Raw genomic sequence first — 25,088 nt, 5'->3', positions numbered from 1 at the left:
ATCTTATTAATCTACATCTTCCACCGCCCTGCCTGGCCTGGAAGGACGGGAGGTGATAGGATCATTCAGTCTCCGGGCCTATCTCTGCTCAAGGTTGCCAATCAGAGGCAGTTGCAGGGTTGGGCAAACTGAACTGAGACCCACCAAATTCATTAGATTGGGTTAGCAAGCTGTCACTGGATTTACACTGAGGATTCCTCCACAGCTGGGTCCCACTGAACAGAAAGCAGGTGCTCCACAGATGTGCAAGAAAGACATACTTGCACCCGAAATGTTACATCTGATCAGCCACATGGATGGAGAAGAAACTAGAGGCTGCGTAATGCAGTGCCTCTTCTTTCTTCAGTGTCCTCTGACTTGAGATCACGTACGTTCTGCGCTACAATAAAGCAGCTGAATATGGAGCAATCATTTCCCAGCCTTGTAGCTGACAACTTACTTAATTCAAACCAGCCTGGGCCTGATTCTCTGCTCCCCAGCACTTTGTGTAGCCAGCTGTACTCAAGAAGAGGGAGTGCAAGATGCTCTCAATCATTTTAAAATCATTTCCCACTGCAGTAAATGACTATCCAAGGTGTAAGGCAATGGAGAATCAGGCCTTGTGGGCTCGCAGTGGCCTCTAGCCATCCATCCTTTCCTTCTGCTTTATCCCTCTATTGAGTTTATAATACACATTGGAAACATGGACTACAAATAATTCTCTAGGTAGCACGGAATGCTAATTTCATCTGCATCTCCCAGCATGCCTGTCCCTCCAGCCAATCAGCTCGTTCCAAAGGCAGACAGATGTTGCAGCATCTGTGCAATCTTCTGCTAAACTGTCAGCTGTGTTTCACACCCTAGCATTAATTTTTGCTGCAGTGATGAACGTTGGAGGGATCGGGAGAGAAGTCACCCAAAGGAGAGCTTCCTACTGTCACTTAGCACAAGGACATCCTTTCACTCATTTAATACCTGCCAATGACGTGGCAGCAGAAAAGAGGAGGCTCCTAGTTACATCAACTTGCATGGTCCTCAGCTGGAAAGGGCATCTGCTCCCCCATGTACGGGATGCAGCATCATGAACATCCATTTACACGAATACAGACTCATGCAGCAGAATTCCCCATTGCAGAAATGTGCCTGAGTGCCTAAATCCCTATTGAGAATGGGATTTGTCTCCTAAACCAGTTAGGTGTAGTGATGCTGAGCACAGCAACATTTAATCCCTTTAAAAATCTGGGCCTTAACCAATTTGTGCCTCAGTTTCCCCATCTGTACAACAGGGATAATAGCACTGCCTTGCTTCACAGGGATGTAGAGAATGAATACATTAAAGATTCAGAGGGGCTCCGATACTATGGGACATATAAGTACCATATAAGTAGGCAGATATAGCACAAATCTGCACCCTGTATGTCTCTGAGTCTGAGTAGGGTTCCATTATGACAGGGGATCAAGCTGCCAAGCTTGAACAAATTTCCAGTCACCTCTGCTCTGGCCCCTCTGGAGGAGGGAAAGAGGAGAGTTATGGCAAGTTACACCAGCTGAGGATTTGGCCCTTCTGTGTATGTTTCATCCCTTCGTATCATCCTGTTGGTGCTTGTTCCCAGATTGTTTGCATTAGTGAATAACTCCTTATCTGTAAAACTTGGCAGAACTATCTTCTCTACCCCATAAATAGAAAGCTGAGACCACATCTCTGTTCCCAGCTAGGGCCCAGATCCAGCAGTGAGAGCTGCACAGTTGTTCCCCGGTGATTGTGCAGAGCCCAAGTGACTTCAATGGGCTCCTTGTCCAGGGAAGTGTCTGCCCATGGGGAAGTAAATGGCCTGCTCACAGACCCACAGATCCAAGTGCAGGATCAGGTCTCTTATTTGCAGCTCAGAGCCAGAGATTTTCCCATGTATATTTCAGCTGCTGTATGCCACCCCTTGAGCTGCAAATGTCACTCGGCAAAACATCAGCTGCATACCTGGCACCAGGAGTTACAGATTAAAATCAATCAATGGGAAAAGAATATTACACCCTTAATTATTATCATGGGCCAAATCCTTGTCGGTACCGAGCCTTTGCAGTTCCCTCTGCATCCCAGGACTGCTGCATGTGTTCAGCAGATACTCAAGGTTTCTGAGGGTTTGATCTATTATTAAATAATAAAAAATAAATGTAATAAATAAAGCAAAAGCAATGTTTCCCCAGATGCTTTCCTCCCTGTAATTTCAGGATGGCCCATTCTCCCACCAAAGAGTATGAGTAACTTCCATCAAGTCAGCTGGGAGGATCTTGCGGTCATTGGGTGGTTCGCTTGAGGTCTGCTCGTATGGTTAGACGCTTGGCTGTGTGTGTGTGTTCTTCCTCTGTGCTGCCACAGCTCTGCACAGACAGCCAGCACAGCAGACCTCAAGCAAACCGTCCAAAGACCACACGATCCATTAAGGTACGAAGGCGCCAGGGCAGGTTTATTGTTAGCAAAGGATGGTAATAGCCCCTGGTAGACTCTACAAGGATACTAAGACATGTATGCCCGTAACAAAGGACGCAGCTCAGGAAATGGCAGGACTTTCCATTCTCACCTAAGCTGAACAAAGATACTTCCTTTGAGATACACCTTTATACCCTAATACAAGCAAGTTAGTATTGCCTTTGACATAGTTAGTCACTGCCCTCTGACATGGCTAGTTATCACCTTGTACATGTCGGTTTAATTAAAATGTTTCGTATCACATACTGTTACCCTAATCTTACCTTTTAGAAGGGTTCAGTGTGTTCCTGTAATTCCTGGGGAATGTTTTTGTACCATCCTTGATATTGGGGTGTTCTGGTACCACTTGATATTAAAATGTGTTTGTGTAAGTATTTTGTAATTAGCACTTTTTATGTGTGTCTCCAATATCAGCTCTGTTCTTACTACATTCTGTGAGCAGGTCCTGCTTCATACCCCCAGGCCTCTAATGCAAGGGCTTATGTCCCAAGCTCTCTTCCTACTACAGAAGGCAGTGGGGCACAGTGAATAGAGCCCTGGACCAGGAGACTTGTGTTCTTCTCTCAGCTCTTTCACCAGCTTTCTGGGTGACAGCGCATGAATTGGGCTCTGTTTCTGTTTTCCTGTCTAAAAAATAGGGATAATGATATTTTGAAATCTACACATCACAGGAGCTAGGGATTATTGTTATTGTTGATTACTAGCATTGTAGCCTGGGCAAATTTGCTATGAGTCCAACACACAAAGTTGGTGAGACTGGCTAGCAGAGAACTGGAATCTTTGCCAGGCAGCCAGCAGCCTCCATTCATAACAAGACCAGAGAGCAACTTTGTGCAGATGTATCTTAGATTAAATCTAGGCATGCACTGGGCCAACCTTGTCCCTACTGTAACTCCATTGGGACCAGCGATGTTACTGCAGGATGGATTTGTTCCATTGCTCTGACCGAGGGACAAGCGGCAGATCCAGGCTGCCAGATTTACTGTCATACAAATGTGGAGGGTGTACGTTAAACCACCTTGAGTGACAGCTTTAGCCTGAAGCAGAGGCCAGCTCAGGAAGATTAATATGCATCATTCAGGTGGTCATTACTGTAATAGGATCAAAGTATTTGCAAAGCATCAGGAGGGGCCTTGACAAGTCTGAAAATCATTACATGCAGCGTTACCTCTCAGAGCCTTTAATGAGGCCTTCTGGCCTCACCGTGCCAGTTATATTTCTTCCTATAGCTACCGACTGAGGGTTAAAGTGAATTCCAATAAATACAGTGAGGAGGGCAAAGAGGAACTGTCCTTTCAGCACCAAGCATTCATTCTCTCTGTCTCCAGGCTAAGGGCTTTGTCTACTAGGCTTTCTCCCTTCTAAGGGAACTGGGACGTGCCCATGCTGTACATTTTGATGATCTCGCATTCACATTCCCCAGCAATAGGTCAGCTGCAAGACATCTATTTTCCCTGTGGTAGCAAGAGCCTGCTGGGGCTAGATATTGATCCAGCTGTCAGAACTGGCTCACTGATGCATGTATTTTCTAATCTGCTTTGCCATTCAGCTAAGAAGCCACTTTTAAGCTAATGTAGCCATCAGAATACATGCTCTGGTGTGTTATGTTATGTTGTGGGATGTGTTGTGTTAGTTTAGATTTCAGTTAGTTAATGGATGTATTGGGTTCTGACTCTGTAAAGTCGGACTTGGGTTCTATGAGAATAGAATAGAATAGAGATTGTGTTGCTTGTCACTATTCAAATTGCAAATATGATGTGATGGACAAAGCTAACAAGGGTTGAATCATAAAATAAAGTTCAGATCATAAAGTTCACAACTTCAGATCATAAAGTAACAATAATAATAACAACCAAATAATAATAATTAGCACTTATACAGAGTTTTTCATTGCTAGATATTAACGCATTTTGAAGGGGTTGCTCAATATTAATATTGTCATATTCTAGACAGGGGACCTGAGACGTAGAGCAGTGACATAAGTTGCCTGTGATCACACAGTAAGTTAATGACTGTGAGAACATTAAATGCCAAGTATCCTCACATCCACCTCAGATCCCAGAGCACCCTCTCTTGTGTTGGTTTAGCAGGAGATTTTATTTCAGGCTCCTGACCAGAAGTGGGACAAGCAGAAGGCAAAGAAAAATAAGTCATTAAAAAAAAGCAATGCACATTTTCCAGTCCTTCCAGAAATTCTGCTCGCAGTTTGTGTGGAAAGATGGGTCAGGTCTCTTTTTTATCCACACCGCTTGCCCCCTCTGTACATTCACAACCAAATAGACATGACTTTTATAAACATTTCTCTCTCTCCTTGGACTTTAGCCTGGACTTGTCTTCCCTATTATGAAAGATGTATTTAATGCCTATAATGAATGAAAAACTTATTTTGTTGGTTCTGTCTTTTCTTTTCACCTTCGTAGAACTGTATTCCAGCATAATGTACTGTAGTGCTGTTGTGCGTATGAGTATTTGATATTGCCCCCTAGTGGCTGGTCCACAGAGAAGATAAGGGACCTGCTGTTATAAAGGACCTAAGAGCCCTCTTCTTTAGCTCAAGTGGTAGAGGCTTGTGATTTTAGAGCTAAAGAACGAGAGGTCTAGTCCACTTGTACACAAGTTTTTAAAGCAAACCTTGCCTAATCCTAGGTTGATTTGTGGTTCTGGATTGAAACTGTGAAATTCAGGGATTTACTGGAAAACAAGGTGAAATTCAGTAGTTTCAATTGCATTTACCTGAACCCCAAACTGAAGGTGAGGAAATGCAGGGAAAACTAAGACACAAAGAGAAGTGACATGTCTAATCCTTCATATACAATCAGTGTCAGGAATCAGACTGAGGGCACTATGGTTTTAGGACCTCAGCTCAGGCTCCTAGATGACACTGCCTTTCCCTATGGTTGATGTGGTCATTCCATTCCTGAGATCTAGCTCATTCCAGTGCTGGATCCTCTACCATGTTCAGCTCATCAGAGAGACAAGCTGCGAAGGATTATACGTGGACCAGGTCTTCCCCAAAGCTGGAGGGTGTTCAGATCTGAGGGATTGGTTCAGCCCAGAAAGATGAGGTGAACTGCGAAGCCCTGCTATGGATCGGAGCTACTCGAAAGTCCAGGGTTACTGGAGCTGGGGATCATCAGTGCCATGTGGCCACTGATGAGACAGGCGGTGACATTTGGCTTGGAAGGAAGGAGACCCTTCTGATGCTGCTAGTGGGTACCGGGGTCTGGATTTCAGAGCCTCCATGTAAATACACACAAAGAGCTTTGGTTATTAGCAAACAGAGTCTTGGCTCCGTAAGCCCTAAGATCACTCATCTGCACTCACACGTGTCCCACTGAATCTGACCAGACTCCTGGTGCAAGTCAGGGTTCCTGGCGTGAATACAGGTGGTAGAAGTAGGCTCACAACTAAAATGAAACACGTGGAAGTTAAATGAGTTTATGCTTGAGTCTGAGCCCCTGAAGACTTCCGTCTGTATGTGGGCTGGAGAGAAAGGTGCTGAGCAGCCCCAGTTCCCCCAAAGCCAATGGCCATTGCATGTGCTCAGCACCTTCCAGAATCGAGGCCCCAGGCTGCCTTAAGTTTGCCTTAGATATGAATTACATTGGCTATTGAGCAGTTAGAGGTTAAAGCTGATGAGGTCAGGGATGCGGTTTTCTCCCAGTCCCTTTTCTTCGGCTCTGAATGGCTGTGCCTGGCAGCACTGAGGCTGCAAATCAGCACTCACAACCGACACACAGAGACCATTGAAAAGCAGCCTGCAGCGGATTACACATTCCCAGCACATACCAGGTAAACCGCACAGGCAACAATGGGCTCCGAGAGAGACGCAGAAGACCCATGCAGTCTGCACCAGAGCTCGCGAACAGTCAGAGCCTCCCTTTCCCCTCGTTGAACCAACTCCCTCGCACACTTCTGCCCTGGTCGCCCAGGCTGTGAAAGGCAAGTGACAGCTGGGCTGCCACCCTGTGCCACAGAACGTAATCAGCTGACCTGATTCTTCTGAAACATGATGCCACAGGGGAGTGTGTGACAGCTCAACTGATCCCTCAGAGCCGCCAAGGGGCTGGGAGGAAAAAGACACCACGCCTTAAGAACACACCATATCAATGGGACAGGCACATGTACCCACACATAATACATGTCTGGATGCTCGCCTGTGCACACATACAGCTATACAAATACCCACACCGGGACATATGCATGCACACAGACCCCCCCCCCATACACTTGAACTCTCCTGCATACATGGGCCCGTGTAACCCACACACCTCCTGGATGTGGTGTTCTGTCCCAGCTAGTGGCACCGAGACGACTTAGGCCTGGGCTACACTAGCGGGGGGGTTCGAACTAAGATACGCAACTCCACTTACACTGTACACTCCGCTTCCTCCTCCTGCCAAGGTGGAGTACGGGCGTCGATTCGCGGATCGATTTATCACGTCCAGACGAGACGCGATATATCAGTCCCCGATACATTGAACACTACCTGCCAATCCGGCGGGTAGTATAGACATACCCTTAATGAATCTTCTACAGCCTTAGCTAAGGGTGATATGGCTTTTAGCTCACGCAGTAGAGGCTCATGCATTTAGCTCCAGAGGTCCCAGGTTTGATCCTGCCCGCCGATGACCGGGATCTGTTGACATTACACATACCCACATATGCATGCAAGTGTGTACACACACGCACCTGCATAATCAGGCACTTACACACCAGCATGCATGCACCACATACCTGATCCACAAGTGTGCACACACACACACACACACATGCATCCTGGCTTATGCAGCTACCCACAGACATGTACCCACACCTGTATACACAGGCTTGTCACACACACATCCATCTGCACAGGAAGACACAGGCACATGCCAGTGTGCCCTCAGCCACACCATGGCCGTGCACTGTCACAGCCTTTAATCATTGGAGACCCACCAGCGAACCTGCCCCATTCACAGGAGATGCCCTCCCCCTCCGCCTTTCCCTCAAGGCCTCCTTCCATTGAATTATGGGAGCTACTTTATTCCTTCCGGCAGCCAGCCACTGAGCCCCTCCCAGATGACCCTTGCAGCTCTGTGCAGCAAACGGAGCGACGTCACCTGTAAGCCTGGCAACCCTTAATGAGCCCCATAGATCTGGCACAAATGGAGAAGCAAGTCCCAAACGCTGGATACTTCCCAAGTGCCTCATAAAAATAGCCCTTCCCCCCCGCCCCACTGAAGAGCGAGGCCGAGGGGTGGAGACACTTTCAGCTTCCTGCTGAGATAAAGGCGGCACTGGAGAGAGAAGCTGGGCTCCTTTCCCCCGGCCGCCTGCTTGTGCATTGTGAGTCCAGCCACCAGGGCCCCGCTCACACTGAACGGAGGGCCTGGCATGGGGCTGTTGAACGGAACGAGCCAGAAAGCTGGCCACTGCCTTGCTAATCAGCCAAGAATCAGCAGGGCTGGCGTGGCCTGTGCCGCCCAGGAAGGGGCCTGAGAGGGGTCAAGCCAGAATGGGGAAGCGAAGAGGAAATTGCCCTCACTCAGTGACTTGGAGGGAAGACGGGGAGACAAGAGTGTTTGATTCAGACCCTTTGAAACCTTCCCCATCTCCGTTTTCCCCTCTGCCTAGTGCCACACGCCATGGTACATTTGGCAGGCAGCAGATGCCCTGTATTACGCAGCACTCAGTTCTCCTACAGCCTGCCCTGGGACTATGCTGGCTAGTGAGGATTAGCTAAGCGGGGGCTGAGTCCCTCATTTCTGGGCTAGAAGGAGGGCCAAAGACGCCCTCCTCACCCATATTTGTGAGCGGTGGTTTATACTGTACATCCCAAGTCATGCTAGCCAGGCACTGAGGCTCCGCTGACTGGCAGCACTTGCTCTTTGCAGCGTTGGTCTAGCTAGGGTCTCGATTTGATGGGGACAGGCCCGATATTCAGGAATTTTCCTTATATAGGCGCCTATTCCTCCCACCCTGATCTTTCACACTTGCTATCAGGCCAGCCCAGGTATAGCTGTGTTGGGCCCATGACATGACAGAGACAAGGTGGGTGAGGTCAGATCTTTTACTGTTGGTGAGACACGCTTTTGACGAGCTACACAGAGCTGGAGGAGAGCTCTGTGTAAGCTCGAAAGCGTGTCTCTCTCACCAACAGAAGTTGGTCCAGTAAAAGATCTAACTTCACCTCTCTGGCAGCATCTGTGTCATTCAGCTAACAAGCCCCTCCCAAGTACAGGGACAGTCTTGCGCTAAAGGCACAGCACTGGAACCTCAGAGATCTGGGTTTCAAATCCTTGTTGAGTCACCAATCTGTTGTGCAGCCTTAAGCTGATGATTTGGCTCCTCCCAGGTCTTTGGGTGCCCAATTTCCACTGAAATCAATGGGAATTGGGTGCCAATAAATACCTTTGAGGAATCAGGCCCTACCTTCTCTGTCCCTTAGTTCCTCACCTGTTGTGAGGGTCAACTCAGTAATGCTGTTCAAGGGGATAGGCAGACGTTCTCTCATGCTCCCCCTTGCCTGAGTTCTGCTTTGACCAGATCACCTCTTGCCTCCAATAGCACCATGAAATTAGGTCTACCTGTTGCTCCCAGAGCAAGCCAACTGCTGGGCTGTCTGGGAGAGCAGCAGCTGCTCCTGCTAGCACAGCTGACCTCCAGCATTCCCAAGTCCTCTGCAGAAGGCAGCATTTGCAGCTGGGGCTGGTGTGAGGAGCAGGCTGCTACAGGTTCCTGCTAGGGGCAAGGGTTCCCCCCCAATATATAACACAGCCAGGCAGAGTTCAGAGGGAATTTTCCCCCTTGGCTTTATCCTTTGCAGTACAGCCTCCTGTTACCTGGTCACCTCCTATCTCTTCCCTGCGCCCATTACACAGCCCTAGCCCCAGTGACACTGCTGCAACTGGCGGCCATGTAATTGAAGAGACCTTCCACTCCACAGCTAGGGTAACCATGCACAGAGAATCCTGCCCCCATAGCTCCACGCCTGGCAGGCTTAGGGCTGGACTGCAGCCACCACCAGGGTAATTCAGGAGAGGAATCGTGTCTATTCCCCGCTGCTCTGGGGTGTTGGGATTTCTTCCTGGCAGTGAATGGCTGCATTCTCCATGCCGGCTCATAGCTACTGGTTGACATGCAGCAGGAGGTGAAGCGGAGCCTCCGCTCATCCTCACCCACTCCCCATTCACCAACAATGGCAGGGAGAGGGGGAGCAAGCTGATCAGCGAGCTGGTCTTTACAAAAAAAATCTGCTGCACGTGCTTAGACAGCTGCGTAAGCATCTATCTGCAAGAGGGGGGAAAAGCTGCAAGATCATGGGGGACTTCAATCTGAGTGACGGATGCTGGAGGGCTCATGCTGCCAGTGCTAAAACATCCTCGGAATTTCTAAATATTGTAGATGACAATTTCCTAACTCAAAACGGGATGCCTCCAACACAGGGGAATTCTGCATGAGAGCTTACCCTGTTAGATAAAGAGGAACTGACCACCCGGACTAAAAATGAATGGTACTAGTGGATCATGATTAATAATGTGCAAACAGAATAACATTCAAAAGAGTAATGGATATATGTGGTACTTTAAAAGCGTCAGTTTACAAAGCTCAAAACCCTATTCTGAGCCAAATCGACCGGGAGGAAGAATTTAAACATAAAAATGTGAATGAAAATTGGGAATTATTCAAGAATATTTTACTAGAGGCCTCAAAAGCCACAATCCCACAGTCAAGAAAGAAGGCCCTAATGGTTAAAACACTAATCTGTTTTAGAGTGGAAGTTAAGGCAGCTACGGAAAATAAAAACTCAAGATATAACAACTAGAAGACAGGGGAAGTCTACAGTAATGACTATAAATTAGAAGGTAAGTATTGCAGAAAATTGATATGGGAAGCAAACGGAGACCAGGAGACCTATATGGCCAGCAGAGTTAAGAACAATCAGGAGTTTTTAAAAGTATATTAGGAACCAAGAGAATCCTAACAATGACACAGGTCCGTTACTAGATGGAAATGGTAGGATTATCAATAATCATGCAAAAAAAGGTAATTTGCATTAAAGAGTTTTAAAAGAGCTCTGAGGAACAACCAGGACTGTTAATGCTGATTTTCAATAAGTCTTGGGACACCGCGGAAGTTCCAGAAGGCTGAAGGAAAGCTAATGTGCCAATATTTTAAAAGGGGAAGTGGGATGACCTGGAAAATTTGGGGCCTGCTGCCTGATATCAAATCAAGGCAAGATACTGCAGTGGCTGATATAGGACTTGATTAAATAATTAAAGGAGGCATGGTGGGGTAAAGCCCCAGTAACACATGAGAAATGGTTAAAGGCCCAGTTAGTCATAGTAACTTCACCTGGGTGGTAATTAGGTAGTTACTTGTCAGCCAGAGAGGGCAGGACAAAAAGGCTCAGGTGATAACATGACATCTGGACCTTATAAACAAGTTGAGAGGGGTCACTCAGGGAGAGAAACCACAGGGAGGAGACAGGAAGGCTGACTCCTGTGAAGGAGTCCAACCTCGGGTATGTCTACACTGCAGTTAGACAACCGTGGCTGGCCCGTGGCAGCTGACTTGGGCTAAGGGGCTCAGGATAAGTGGCTGCTCCATTGTCGTGTAGACATTCAGGCTTGGGCTGCAGACCATACTCTGGGACCCTCCCTCCTCACAGGGTCCTAGAGCCCGGGCTCCGACCGAAGCCTGAACAACTACACTATGGGCCATCTGCAGGTTTTTAATCGCAGTGTAGACACACTCACTGTGGCCAAAAGGGTCATGCGATCATTGGATACACAAACAGGGGAATCTCCAGTAGGAGCAGAGAGGTTATTTTACCAGTGCAATCACTGCTGGAATATTGTATCCAGTTCTGGTGCCCACTGCTCAAGAAGAATGTTGATAAATTGCAGAGGGTTCAGAGAAGAGCCACAAGAATAATTAAAGACCTAGAAATCAAGCCTTATGGTGACAAATTTAAGCAGTTAAGAGGTGACATGATCATAGTCTATAAGTACCTACATGGGGAACAATATATGATAATGGGCTCTTCAGTCTAGCATAGAAAGGTCTGACACGATCCAATGGCTGGAAGTTGAAGCTAGGCAAATTCAGACTGGAAACTGGATGCACATTTTTAACAGTGAAGGTAAATAACCACTGGAAGAACGTACCAAGGGTGGTGGTGGACTGGCGATTTTTAAACCAAGATTGACTGTTTTTCTATAAAGATCTGTACTAGTCCGAGCAGGAATTACTTTCAGGAAGTTCTCTGGCTTGTGTTAGAAAGGAGGTCAAACTAGACAATCACACTGGTCCTGTCTGGCCTTGGAATCCATGAATCTTAGCATATAATTTCAAAGGTCCTAGCCTGATTGACTGCAAAGCAGAGGAAGGTGTCAGAGCTGTAGGCTGACACACTATGGACTGAACCAGGGATCTCCAGAGCTAAAAACAGGAGCTGCTAAAGCTCTGTAGCTGACATCCATACCAATCCCATACCCTCTGTGCGTTGGCATGGGTGGTGGAGGGGGAACGACACTGTATAACACACTCACCAGTGAATGCCAAAGGCACTGCGCCTCGGTGAGAGCTATTTCCATGGTAGGTTTCCCCCTCCCACCTTCAGCCAATCAGGGCACAGCTGTTCAGAAAAGGCTGCAACTATTCCCTGGTCTTGATGGTTTTTTATTTTGGGTTTGTTTGGTTTTGGGGAAGGAGAAAATTGTTGCTATTGTTGGTTTCTCCCCACTGTCCTCTAATTCAAAAATGCTGAATGGCCTTAAACTTCAAATGCAAAAACCCACCGCCTGAAGTTTAGCCTCAACGGGTGCATGTTTTCACAAGCTACAACAGGGTGTGAGAATGGAAACAATTGTGTAACATTATGCTCCCTGCTGCTCCCACTGCAAGACACATGGCATGGGGTTTTCTAAAGCACCCAGCCCTGGGCTAACTCTGCTCCTGCTATCCCTGGCCATCCGGAGGTTAAATCCAAGCCCATCATTACACAGAAGGGAGTTCTGGGGATGGGGATTGATGCTGAAGACAAGGATTGCTCCAACAGATGACATACATAACACAGGCAATTATGCATTCAGACAGCTTCTAAATATGTATGATTTTCCTTTGGAGACTCCTCAGCCTGTACTTTATAGGCTGAAGGGGCTGTTTTGCAACCACGTGCTAATTTCTGAGATCCCAGCAGAACTCTGCCATAGCTGATCTGTTGTGCTGTGCCCCTTGCTACTCCGGTCCCAGCCTCCCCTCTGCCAGTGCATCCCAAGCTTCACCTGCTGCATCCTCTGCCGTTCCCGATATGGGGCTCCACTCATTGCTACCAATGTACCCTGTTCCAGAACTACACTACCTCTGACTATTATACCACACAGGTCTTTCCAAGGCACCTCAATTCTATTTTGTAACAGCCACTCTTATTCCAGCCCTGTGCTCCTGCCCTCTAAAAGGATTGGGAACACAAGGCTGCACTTCAGCTAAGTTACTATTTGAAAAGAACCCGTGTCCATGGCCTCAATCAGGGGCTTGAACTATATCTCAGAAGATACACATTTCCGAGCCAGAACAGACTGATGGTCCATCTCCTCTGGCAGCTGCATAAAACACCTAGTACAATACTGAACCATGGAGTTAGATTTCTTCCTGACCCCAGGATCTGGAGGACACAGGTTTGACCTTTTTGTTCTAGCTAGCCAAGCCTTGTTCCTATAAACGCCTACCCTTCGCCCACCAAAGGGACCTTCGTGAAAGGTAAGATCCGCATTCCAAAAGTTATATAGGTTAAAAGCTTTAAGTACTGGAACAGAGGATCTTCCCCTAGGAAAGATTATAGCATCCTTGAACTAAAACCATGCACTCCTAGAGCACCTTACCTTCAAAGCACTTTACAAACATTTTTTAAGCCTGCCAGCTCCCCTGTACAGTACTTATCGTACCACTCACTGGCTGGGAAAACAGAGGCACCGGGAAGTCAGGGCTTCATTCTGCCACCCCTTTCTTACACGGAGCAGTGCTTTACTCCTCGAGTAGTTGGACTACCAGTGTAAGAGGGAAAGAATAGGTCTCCAGGTGACTTGTCCAGGATCAAAGAATCATTCTGCAGCACAGCCAGGTGTTGTAGCCAGGAGTCCTGGTGCCCGGTCCCCAGTGGTACCGTTAAACACCACTGCCAGCCCACTGATACTTTGGCCATGGGAATGTAAGCCCCAGGGGTTTCCTTCTCGCTGCCGCTGTGCAGCTGTGGAGGTGATGGCATTAGAAAGGAGGAGCAAAGGGAGGTGAAAGCAAATTCCCTGAATGCAGAAGCCAATGAACAGAATCCATGATGTCTCCATCCATCAGCTCCCTGCGTCCCGTCTTGGAAAGCGAGAGAGAGAGAAGAACCTGCCTCGATTTTAACTTGAATAGTGCTGCTAAGCCGCTAATAATTACTTCAGATGAATGCCCCTGAAATAAAGCCAGCCAAGCCCAAATCATTCCGCAACTTCAGCTTTCAATTTACCCAGCTGTTACCAAGCTCATTAATCATACTCGCTGCACCAAACACAACAAAAATTAGCGTGTGATCTTCTCCCCTCTCGTACTTCAAGTGAAGGATTGGGGCCCCAGTGGGAGCGGGGGAAGGGAGGGGGGGGGGCGGTGACTAGTGGGCTTAGCAGACAGCCACCCAAACGGGCTAGGATTAATAAATCAAAAATCCATTATTAATAATACAAGCTTAAATATCTATCTAAATGCAAATGAACAAACCCCTGGAAAATTTTTTTATATTATTTAAAGTGTCCTGCCTAACAACTCTATCTTGGGGAAGCAGACACACAGATGACAATTGTCTGCTCTAATTGCAATTTTACAGCAAATCAACCCTTCATGGCCCATGGATTTTAAGTGGCCGTTAAAGGGCCACTGCCTGGCTTTGGCTGTGTTTTAAAGCTCAGCTGGCTGCTGCCTTAGGCAAGGACCCGAGCATGGAGACTGTTTTGATTTTTCAGGTGAGCTGCAGCGGTACCTGTTAAGTCACCAAGTCGGCAGGTATAAACCCGAAAGACCGTTGGCTGCTGGCTTGCTTGGAGTAAAGAGGAGAATAAAGTGAGCTGGATTTCTTTGAACATTGGGCAAGGATGTAAGACTAGCATCTGCCAGAAAGAGATGGTTGTCTATTTACCTATCCATCCCCAAAGAACTCCTCAAGCTAGCTACATATCTATCTGCATGCCATCCCTCAATCTATGTACCTGCTTACCTATCCCTACGCAAGCCCTCTTTATCTATCTATGAAAGACCAGGTGGGTGAGGTAATGTCTTTTACTGGGCGAACTTCTGTTGGTGAAAGAGGCAAGATTTCAAGCTCCATGGAGCTCTTCTTCAGGTCTGGGGAAGGTACTCAAAGTGTCGCCGCTAAATATTGCAATACTGCAAATATCTATCAATTACTTTCGGTGTCTGTTCTTCTCCCTATATTATTGGCCTGATTTTGAGCACCAACAGCTCCCATTGATTTCAGCTGCAGTGCCAGGGGCTCAGCACCCCTCAGAATCAGGCCTTACCTCTCTCTCTCTCTTTTGCTCTGCATTGTTATGTGCCCATGACTGGAGCATCTAGGGTAGGTAGAAGGAGGCTGGAGATAGTGATATGTGAATGTTTTAACTCCTCTGGCCATGAGCAGTCCCTAGGCTACTGTTCTAGGGGGGCTCATATAGGGCGACCAGATGTTAAGGGGAAAATATCAGGACCGCCGCGGTGAGGGTGGTGAGTTTTTTTACACTCACCCGTCCGGGAGTTCGGCAGCAATTCGGCAGAAAGCCCTTCAGTCGCAGACAGTTTTCGGCGGTATTTCGGGTGGGGGTAATAAACCTTGCTGTCAAAGACCTGCCGCCAAAATACCTCCGAAGACCATCCGCGACTGAAGGACTTGCCGACAAATTATCGCTGAAGATCAGGAAACAAAATATCAGGACAAATGGTGTCCCGACCATACTCTAGTCGGGACGCAGGACAATCCTCAAAATCAGGACAGTCCCAATTTTATTGGGATGTCTGGTTACCCTAGGCTAATCTCATGCTGATTTTGCCCTGAAGCCAGGGGAAGTCCTGTGCACATAATGGGAAGCAGAGGTGGGCACAGAGCGTTTCCATTTGTCAGGAGCATACCTCTCCCACCCAAATACCTCCCAGGGAATCTCTCTCTGCCTTTTCTTTCTTGGCAAATTAAGCACCTGATCCAAAGTCCACTGAAGTCAAGAGGAGACTTTCCAATGCCTTCCATGGGCTTTCAATCAGACCCTCTAGCCGCCTGCTGGAGTACTGGTGTAAGAGGATGTGTATAGACCCCAAGAAATCTCTTCTAACAACAGGGCTGTCAGGGGCACACAATGAGGAGTCAGTTAAAACCACCCTGTACACAGCTCTAGGGTGTTTTGGAAGGAGCAAGGCACATGAGTTTATGTTTAGGAGTGAGGATGGTGCCATGCAGCAATACACAAGCTGCCAGTAGCAGAGAAACCCTCGCAAGTGCCGAGCGAAATAGAATTGGAAGCCGGCAGTCTCAGGAAGCAAGCTCCCACCACCTCCTGGCGTTGTCCACTTTCGTAGCCAAAGAAAGACCAGCTGCCCCAAACTTGACGTGTGAGCAAAGCTTGGAGAATGCTGTGCAGCCCCATCCTGAGTCAGCCCCCTATCCTAAGGGAAGGGCATTTTCTGGGGGTGCGATACCTGCGGGATTGGGGGTTGACTCATTAGACGACACCATTGAAATGCTGCAGGAGGGGCAGGTAGCGGATGCAGAAAAGCAAAAGCATCTATAGTAGAAAGTCTTGGGGGCCCAGCCATTGATATTGTGCATACCCTGAAAATCCATAACCCTGGGATTAGCATAAATGACTGCCTGGCAGCCGTCAGTCACACCCTTGGGAGCTGAGCACCTGCATTTTAAGTTCCAGTGTCAGCCAGCAGAGAAATGAGAAGGTCTCAGCCTGTTTACAGGGATTGGAGCAGCTACTACAGAGAGCTGCAGGGAGGGAGAAGTGGCTCTTATGTGACAGCCCAATTTTCAAGGGACTTTATATAATGAACTGATCCATATCAAGCTTTGGCTAATGGAGAGGCAAGAGAGTCCTCCAAGTTATTCCCAGCTGATGGAAGACATCCGAGAGGGGGAAGAGAGGCAGGCAGCCGAAGAGGCCTGATCACCCAGGCCAGCCAGCACAGTACCCCTGAGACCTGCCCAGCACGCTGGTCCTGAGCGCTAAAAAGGAATTTCCACAAGACCAGAGCCGTTGTGGGTCACACTTATTGTTCGCATTCCAATAGCATCTAGAGCAGGGGTGGCCAATCTGTGTCTCCGGAGCCACGTGCGGCTCTGCAGAAGTTAATATGCAGCTCCTTGTATAGGCACCCACTCTGGGGCTGGAGCTACAGGCGCCAACTTTCCAATGTGCCAGGGGGTGCTCACTGCTCAACCCCTGGCTCTGCCCCAGGCCCTGCCCCGCACTCTACCCCTTCCCAACCCTTCCCCATAGCCTGCCGTGCCTTCACTTCTCCCCCTCCCCCCCAGAGCCTTCTGCACACCACAAAACAGCTGATCAGGAGGTGCAGGGAGGGAGGGGGAGGCGCTGATCAGCGGGGCCGCTGGTGGGTGGAAGGCGCTGGGAGCGGGAGATGATGGGGGCTGCTGACGTATTACTGTGGCTCTTTGGCAATGTACATTAGTAAATTCTGGCTCCTTCTCAGGCTCAGGTTCCCGACCTAGAGGCCTTAACTGACAACAGAGCCCCCTGGTGCTAGGTGCTGCACAGACATTAACCCATCACCATACATGGGGTCAGGAAGGAATTTTCCATCAGGTCAGACTGGCAGTGACCGTGGGTGTTTTTTGCTATCCTCTGCAGCGTGTGGGTGCAGGTCACTTGGCAGGATTATCTGGGTATATTTCACTTAATCATTCTCCTGCTATTCTGGGGTCCTCAGGTGCACCTCGGTCCCTCCTATTCTCTGCAGTGGCACATAATAGTCTAGTCTCCTGTGGGCAGTGATACTTTGGTCTGATTTTGGCTGTTGCATTTAGTGTGTGGGTGCTGGGTGGTGCTGGTGGCCTGCAGACTGGGTGATCTAGTGCTCCCCTCTGGCCTTGAACTCTAGGACACATGCTCAGAGACAGTCCCAATCCCTCACGAGCATGTAGTCTGAACAGTCAAAGGGAGAGAGAAAGGAAGTAATAGTATTATACCCATTGCACATATGGGAAACTGAGGCACTGACCTATTGAATGACTGGTCCACGGCCACAGAGGGTGTATCTGGCAGAGTTAGGAATTGAACCCAGGTGTCCTGATGCCCAGTCCAGTGCATTTACCACAAAACCCTCCTTATACTTTCAAACTTGCATAGCACTCTGGTGAGACCACCCAGTACCATTATCCCTATTTTGCACAGAGGGGAAGCAACTTGTCCCAGGCTACAGTGAGACTCTGTGTCAGAGGCAGGGTTAGAATTCAGGCTTTCCTGGCTCTGAGCTCTGTGCTCACACCATCAGACCATGGCTCTACCACAATGAAAGCAACCACCTTTCCCAAAGCATGCTCCTAACCAGACTCAGACCACTGGCCACCCATCAACAACCAACTGCCAATTGCATGTAAAAGAAGCAGTCACACAGTGTGATTCCTTTAGTCTAAGGTGCCTGTAGTGGCTGCAGTCTATGCACAGAAAAGCATCAGTGGCTGCAGCTGTAGCAGAGTGAATTTCACCACCTGCTGCAATCGGGATTTTCTTTCCCTTTAAAACAATTCTTGGGCTTGATCAAAAATACAATCAAAGTGCTAGACTGCACAGTAGATTGATTAACCTTTTTGATGCTGCTACATTATCAAAGACCCAGTAAACGCTGCCTCTAACATGAACAGGCACTTAACTTTGGAAGTATTAACCTGAGGTCACACAACTATTGTACTCATTAGCAGAGCCAGGGATAGAATGCAGAAGTCTTTGCTGCAAACAATACCATTGGCAGAAACAGTTGTCCAAACCCTTTGGAGTTCAGGAGTTCAGCTGAAGCTTGGGGTGAAGGGTCAAGCCTCAAGGACAGAAGAGGACATGGATTACTTGGAGAACACTCCTGCTGCAGAAACTTTCCCAGGCGTCATCAAGGGCAGCAAAGCAGCCTGAAAACATTATGCAAACAGCTTCGCAGCTCCTTCTGCCAGAGCGCACCCAGGCAGATCTAGCTCTGGAATTTCCTCCAGTGGAGTCTGCAGCTGCAGTCTTCTTGGAGCTTTTAACCAGTTTGGATTTTAAATGCCATTGGATGAAAACACAATGCACCAGAGCCTGAGAAACAATCCTCCAGATGGATGGCAACAAATCTGTCTGAGGTTCTGGAATATAGCACTGATAACAGACCCCCCACGTCAGCACCTAGAGTGCGCCTGCTTAGCTCCAAGCTACCGGCTTGTCCTCTGGTGTGGTGGCGTGTTGAGGACTCCAGAGAGAAAACACCACTAACATATTAGCTGACAAGACAGCATAGGCAGTAGAACAAGCTGTTTTGGGCCAATCACTTTGTGAGCAGTGATCTGAAGCACCTGGATGGACCAGGGAGCCAGACCCCCAAGACTGTCTGAGATAACAATACCACCTTGAACGCTGCCCCCGTCTCAGCTGCCTTCCACTGTCCCTGCCGCTTCCAATTTCTAGCTCTGCCCTGACTCTTTCCCGTTCTAATCCTGGGCCCTGTCACATAAGCCTCCAGGTCAGTAAGGGAGCCAAAACAATACCTGCCCTGATGCAGCCCTTTCCAGGATCAGCCGCATGGGGTCGTTCAGGCCTCTGCCATGCCCTGCCCTCTCATCACATCAGGGCTACACTCTACGCTTGTCTTGCTCAGCTGAGCAAGAGGCTGAAGGAGAACAAGATTCTGCAATTCACTTACTCAGCCTGCCTGTGTGACACCAACAGACCCTGCTCATCAGCAGCCAGGATTGAACCCAGGACCTCTGGAGGTCAATGCATGAGCCTCTACTGCATGAGCTAAAAGCCCTATGGCCCTTAGCTGAGGCTGTAGAGCAGACTCATTAATCTCTCTCTCTAAGTGGTCTCGGCGCCACTAAATGGGACAGAGCGTCACACCCAGAAGGCGTGTGAGTTACACTTGGATCTTAGCCTCAGGCCTGGCATGGAGAGCAGCCCCAGCTCTCCGGATATGATTCACACTCTGAGAGCAAGTGAGGAGAGGCCAAGGGGACGGAGAGAAGGAGGGGCCTGGGCTCAGCCCCATCCCTGTTTGCTGGCCATATAAAAAGGAGCAGAAGTGAATGGGGGGAAGTAACCTCACTCCACAGCAAGAGGGGAGTAGGCAGGAACTGTGGCTCTGAAGTAGGGATCCTTTCTGGAGCTTCTCCTGGCACATCACAGCTATGGACAGCACCTAGCTCAGTGTACCCCCAGCGAACAGCGTATACATCGCACCTTAGCAAGCACCGAGATGCATCTCCACACGTACCCATCACCGTACTGCAGTGTCAGCGTGGTACCCACGTGGCAGACCCCTGCCACCAGCATCCCAAAGGGCTCTCCTCACATATTTGAGCAACCTTTGGTTTTAGCGCTGTGGCTCCAGGTTGCCCTGAGGTACACTAGGGTGGTTCCACAGACATGCCTGAAGGCAGCACTGCGTTCATCGGATTTAACCTATGTATTCTTTGTGCTAATCATCGTCCAACCAGAAGTCTATCAGCCGGCTAAAAACGTGCCCAAGTATAAGTGACTTAATGGAGACAAAGGGGGAAGATCAGAATTGTTTTCAAGATGATGACGATAATAATAATAATTAATTAATAATAAATAATAATTAATAGATACAGAGCTTTGTGCATTTGAACCCAAGGAGTGAAACTGACTATAAACAGAAAATGAAACCAACTGACCCCCAGACTGATACACAAAAATAAACCAGAGAAGTGGCAAAAGGTGCCATTAAGTGAGATATTTCTGATCCTTTTGGGGTTTATACACAATCTAAGACATTTTTTCACCAGCTACTTCTTATGATAAAGCTGCTCTGACTGACATCTCCTCCCCCAAACTGTCAGTCCCAATTCCCTGTGGCAACTATCAGATTTTTCACTTAGCTGGTCAACAACACATCAGGAGACCCTAAGAAAGACCCAGACAGGGCTACAGATAACAGGATTTCTCATAGGAATCATCTCACCACACCAGACCAATGCACCACCTACTTCCATTTAATGAGCCTTATTTTCAAAAGTGGCCTCTAATTTTGGACTTCCCGATGCCCAACTTGCATTGACTTTCAGAGGGTGCTGTGCACCTACAATTCTGGCTCAACACCTCTGAAAAGTCAGGCTCAACATTCTTCATCCTGAGCACCCCAAAAATAGAGGCACCCAAAATCCAAGGCCACTTCTGCAAAATTATGTCCAGTCCCCAAAGCTCCCATGGCAAATGCAACTGTCTCTCTGGCAGTGGGAAGCTATTCTCTTCACTGCTTGGATGCTTCACACTGTGGTGACAGACACAGCTCGATGGAGAGACTGGAAGCATTCTGGAGAAAATCAGCGGGTCAGAACCTGTGTCACACTCTGGAAACAAGTGATCTACAGCCTTCAAATATACGATTTATCTCAATGGTGTTTCTGACAAAGAAGGCAACGGCCTAGCGGCAGATCCTTATTCAGATCCCGCTTGCAAGGATGTGAATGGAAATTGCTGAGGGAAGTGGGAGAAAGATCTCGCCTTCCCTTGCCAAGGAAGCTGACAGACAAAAGCTAGACGCAGGAAAGAGATGAATGGTGAGAGTGTGAGGCCCGAGACACACCTGCCTCCTCATCAGCTGCCTCCCAAGACAGACACACCCTGCCAAGTCCCAAAGCTAACGTGCTCCAGAAGTGAGGAGAGCAAATTAAAAGCAGCTGGACTTACACATCGGCTTCATCCCACAGGATGCAGGTCTGGTTGGTGGTTCCCTGGCAGGAGAGGAAGAAGAAAGGGGTGGGAAGGGAAAGAAAAGGAGATTACAGCTGTGCTGCCAACAGGGCATCTACAGAATTGACATGGGCACGGCATTTAATGTGGCTTTAACACACAGTGGTGTTTCAGACATGCCATCGCAGACCTCTGCCCTCTTCATGTCCATCTTCTGCTGTGGCTCAAGGGCCAGGGGAGAAGTGGACTGTACCACGCCCCAGTGATCACACTCACACTCATCAGAGCATCAAGCAGGGAGCTTGGCTCATTGCCTGATCGATATTCCCCTTCTTCTCCCCACTCAGAATCCCATCCGACCCTCCTTTGTTGGAGCTGCAGGGTTGCCTGTTCTCGCTGGGCTCAGTCCTGCTCCCATGGGCTGCAATGGAAGCAGGACTGTGTGTCTGAGGTATAGGTTGATCCTGGGAGAGAACCTCTGGAGAGATGCCACACGCCCTCGATGCCCACTGACAACAATGGGAGATTTACCATTGGCTGCAGCAGGGCTTGAGTCAGGCCAATGCTGAGCGCTTTCAAGACTCCCCCCCTGCAGGATGCGGTAGTCCCATGCGGGGGCTGTAAGAGGACATCCAGACTGGGAGACTGGAGGCACAGATTGGCTCTTAGACATGTAAATACCCTTCCTATGCATCCAAGGATTGACTCAGATATCCTGATCTGGCAATGGACCTGCTTTCAAGGTGCCAATGACAACAGCAATCCACACTTCTCTAGCATTGCCTGAGAATTGCGAAGCACTTTGCAAACATTCATGAATAAAGCCTCTGCCTTGAGACAGTCAGTATCATTAGCCTCATCTTATGAGCAGGGAAACCGCAGCCCAAAGAGGCTGTGACTTGCCATGTCCCATGGTGAATCAGAGTCAAATTCTGGGGCAAGACCCACTGTCTCCCAAGTCCTGGTCCCTGTTACATCGCCTGCCTTCTGGGTTAGGGAAGTGGGTTCCCTGTAGCGAGTTCCATTGTGCAGTCCAAGTTCCCAAAGACAATCACTGAGGAGGGAGTGACAGCAGGACACCAACGCCAACCTGATTTCACTGTGCCAGACCTGTGACTGCGAGCCTGGGCTAGGAGACATGAAAGAGTTTGGCGGTGATGTTCACAGCCCAATCCCCCAGAGAGACCTGCTCGGTGTCACGCTATCGCCGACACCCAAAACAAGAGCGTAACTCCTGATGCCGAGGGCAGGGGACTTACATTGTACAGGTGGGAGAACTCGATCTCCAGGGGCGTGAGCAGAGTGCGGGGAGATGGCTTCACAGTCACCGAGATGACTTTGGAGTTCAGCACCGTGGTGTTCCTGGGGAGAGAAGGAAAACGGCACTTTAGAAAGGACGGAGATGGTTACACAGAGAAAGTCCCACTGGGCTACCTGGAATAAGGCCAGCTACGACCATAGCAGTACTCTAGGAGTGGAATCGGTCCAATCCGTGTAGTCAGCATCCAATCCACTTCCTGCTGACAGACTCCAACCCGCTGCTGTTCTGGAGCCCCTGCCAGATCCACTGAACTCCCTCTGGAAAGAGAGCCGCGTGCCGCAGAGCACTGGCCCTGCAGCACGAGTGGATAACAAGGGACCCTCTAACCAACCCACTCCCTGGCACGGACTCGGGTGGCTGCATTTGCCCCTCTCCTGGTATTTCAGTAACACCTGCTATCCCCGGATCTCAAAGCCCTTTGCTGACTCTGTTAACCCTCACAATGCCGTGGGTAACAGGTGCGTACAATGCTGTCCTCAGATAGATGGAAAATTAGAGAGACAAGGGGGGTGAGGCAATAGCTTTTATTGGACTGGATAAGAAGTCAGAGGCCCATGCTCTCAGCCTGGGGTGTCTAATGTTAGGTGCCTAGACTGACATTTTCACAAGTGGCTAGTGATTTGGGGGTCCCCGCTGGAGATGTCATAAAGGGGCTGGATTCTCGGAGGATAGGTGCTCAGCACTTTCTGAAAATCAGGCCCTTTTAAGGTGTCCTGAGTTGGGCTCGTAAAATCAGAGGTGATTCGTGGTCCTCACATACTAGCTGGGAGCTGTGGTGCTCAGATGATACATAGGCACCTACCCGCAGACAGCCACATTTGGTTGTCCATGGTGGTAGCGCTGGGAATAGATCCCAGGACACTCCCAGTCATCACTGCACTGACCACTAGGGAACACTCCTTCCCTATTCTGATTCTCACTTATCCCAGGCATGTTTGAAATCATTTGCTTTTCATCGGGGTCTTATTTTCTGTTTACCCAATAACTATTGGGAAAGGTTTTGGGCAGCTAGTTTCTACTCTGAAGTGATGGGGGGAGTCAGACTTTTAACCCTTTGACTCCCTCTGTTCTGCCACCCCCTTCAACTCCAGACTGCGGCTTTCATACCAAGGGCCTCCATTTGGAATGTCACTCCTCTCTCAGGGTGGATCTCCTATAAACCCCAGCTCTGAGATCACAACTATCCAAGAATTGCGGGATCGAAGAAGAAATTTAAAATGGTTAAAAATAAATGTCTTTAATGCTTTGTGTGATTAACCTGTGGAACTCACTGCTGCAGGAGATAATCAAGGCAAGTCAACAAGGAGGAGACCCATACATGAATAAGACTAGCCGTTGTTATTTAGTAGGGTAAATCTGTAGTGACTCCTTTTGTTTAAATGGAGTGACTCTGGATTTAAACCAGTGTTACTGAAAACAAAATCTGATCCTTGTTCCTCCTGCTCCCAGGAAATAGATTGATCACCAGTTGAGGTCAGGAAGACAGTTACCCTATAGTACGGTATTGCACGATTAAGTACATTATTGGGGCTACTCCCATCTCCTTGCAACATCCCTGTTGGACAGAGGAATGATAGACTTTTCCTCTGATCCAGCATTTCTTCCTTACAGTCACAGGAGATTCAGGGCTGTTCATTGCTTAAAGAAAACTGGCCTTAATTAAGCAATGCTGTAAATCAGGACCCAGGGGAGAATGCCCTGACAGAAACTCCTGCGGAAGCCGGTTAGCAAAGCCTATTCACCGCTCAGCCCTTCCAGTCTCATTCCCAGCGCTGTAATGGAAGATATTACAGAATACAGCCCCTTTGCTCACTAATTCTAATTCACTAGCCACCCGCCACTGCCAGTGCTAAATCAGTAGGTATTTCAATGATTATCCGCGAGGAGAAATGCCCTGGCGTTTATGGTAAATGAGCTCATGCTAATCAGTCCAGAACAGATTTAGAAGGTGCCTTAGGATGCTTACTTTACTGCCTCAGTACCAGCCTCAGAAAAAAAAAAAAAAAGAGAGAAAGGCAAAGAAAAGCCATTGCTGAAGACAAAAGCTTCATTGCCTTGAGGCACTTTGCAGAGGCCTGGAACGCTGCAGACATGTGCAGCCATCCGTGCCACTCTGCTCCACTCTCCGAGCCCGTCTTGAGCAGTACTGCTCTCGAATGGCACCGTGTGGCAGGCAGCTCCTCTCCCGAGCACGCAGCCCCAGATCTGTCAGGAACATGGTGACCCGACATGCCTCACAGTGGGGACGATTGGGTAAAAATCTGCTGTGGGAAGGGGATTTCGATGCCACAGTTCTGCTCTGCCATCATATGCCCCGATCCTGCCCAATGCTGAGTGCTCTTAGCGCCCGCTGAGATCCAGGGAGGACGGA

The 25,088-nt window shown here is 48.7% G+C and overlaps 1 protein-coding gene across 11 annotated transcripts in view; it reads right to left on the bottom strand.

Moving 5' to 3' along the window:
* ADGRB1 (adhesion G protein-coupled receptor B1) overlaps window positions 1–25,088 on the bottom strand; it is a 376,961-nt gene that overhangs the window by 127,872 nt on the left and 224,001 nt on the right. For all 11 annotated transcript variants that reach the window (XM_030553892.1, XM_030553899.1, XM_030553900.1 and 8 more), the window contains 2 exons: window positions 22,656–22,758; window positions 21,394–21,437 (listed from right to left, as the gene is read on the bottom strand). In XM_030553892.1, the coding sequence (XP_030409752.1) occupies window positions 21,394–21,437; window positions 22,656–22,758 (147 nt within the window). The remainder of the gene's footprint in view (window positions 1–21,393; window positions 21,438–22,655; window positions 22,759–25,088) is intronic.

The sequence above is a fragment of the Gopherus evgoodei genome, chromosome 2, assembly GCF_007399415.2.
Source record: "Gopherus evgoodei ecotype Sinaloan lineage chromosome 2, rGopEvg1_v1.p, whole genome shotgun sequence".
NCBI classification, from domain to species: Eukaryota; Metazoa; Chordata; order Testudines; family Testudinidae; genus Gopherus; species Gopherus evgoodei.
This window is presented reverse-complemented; position numbering and strand designations above follow the sequence as displayed.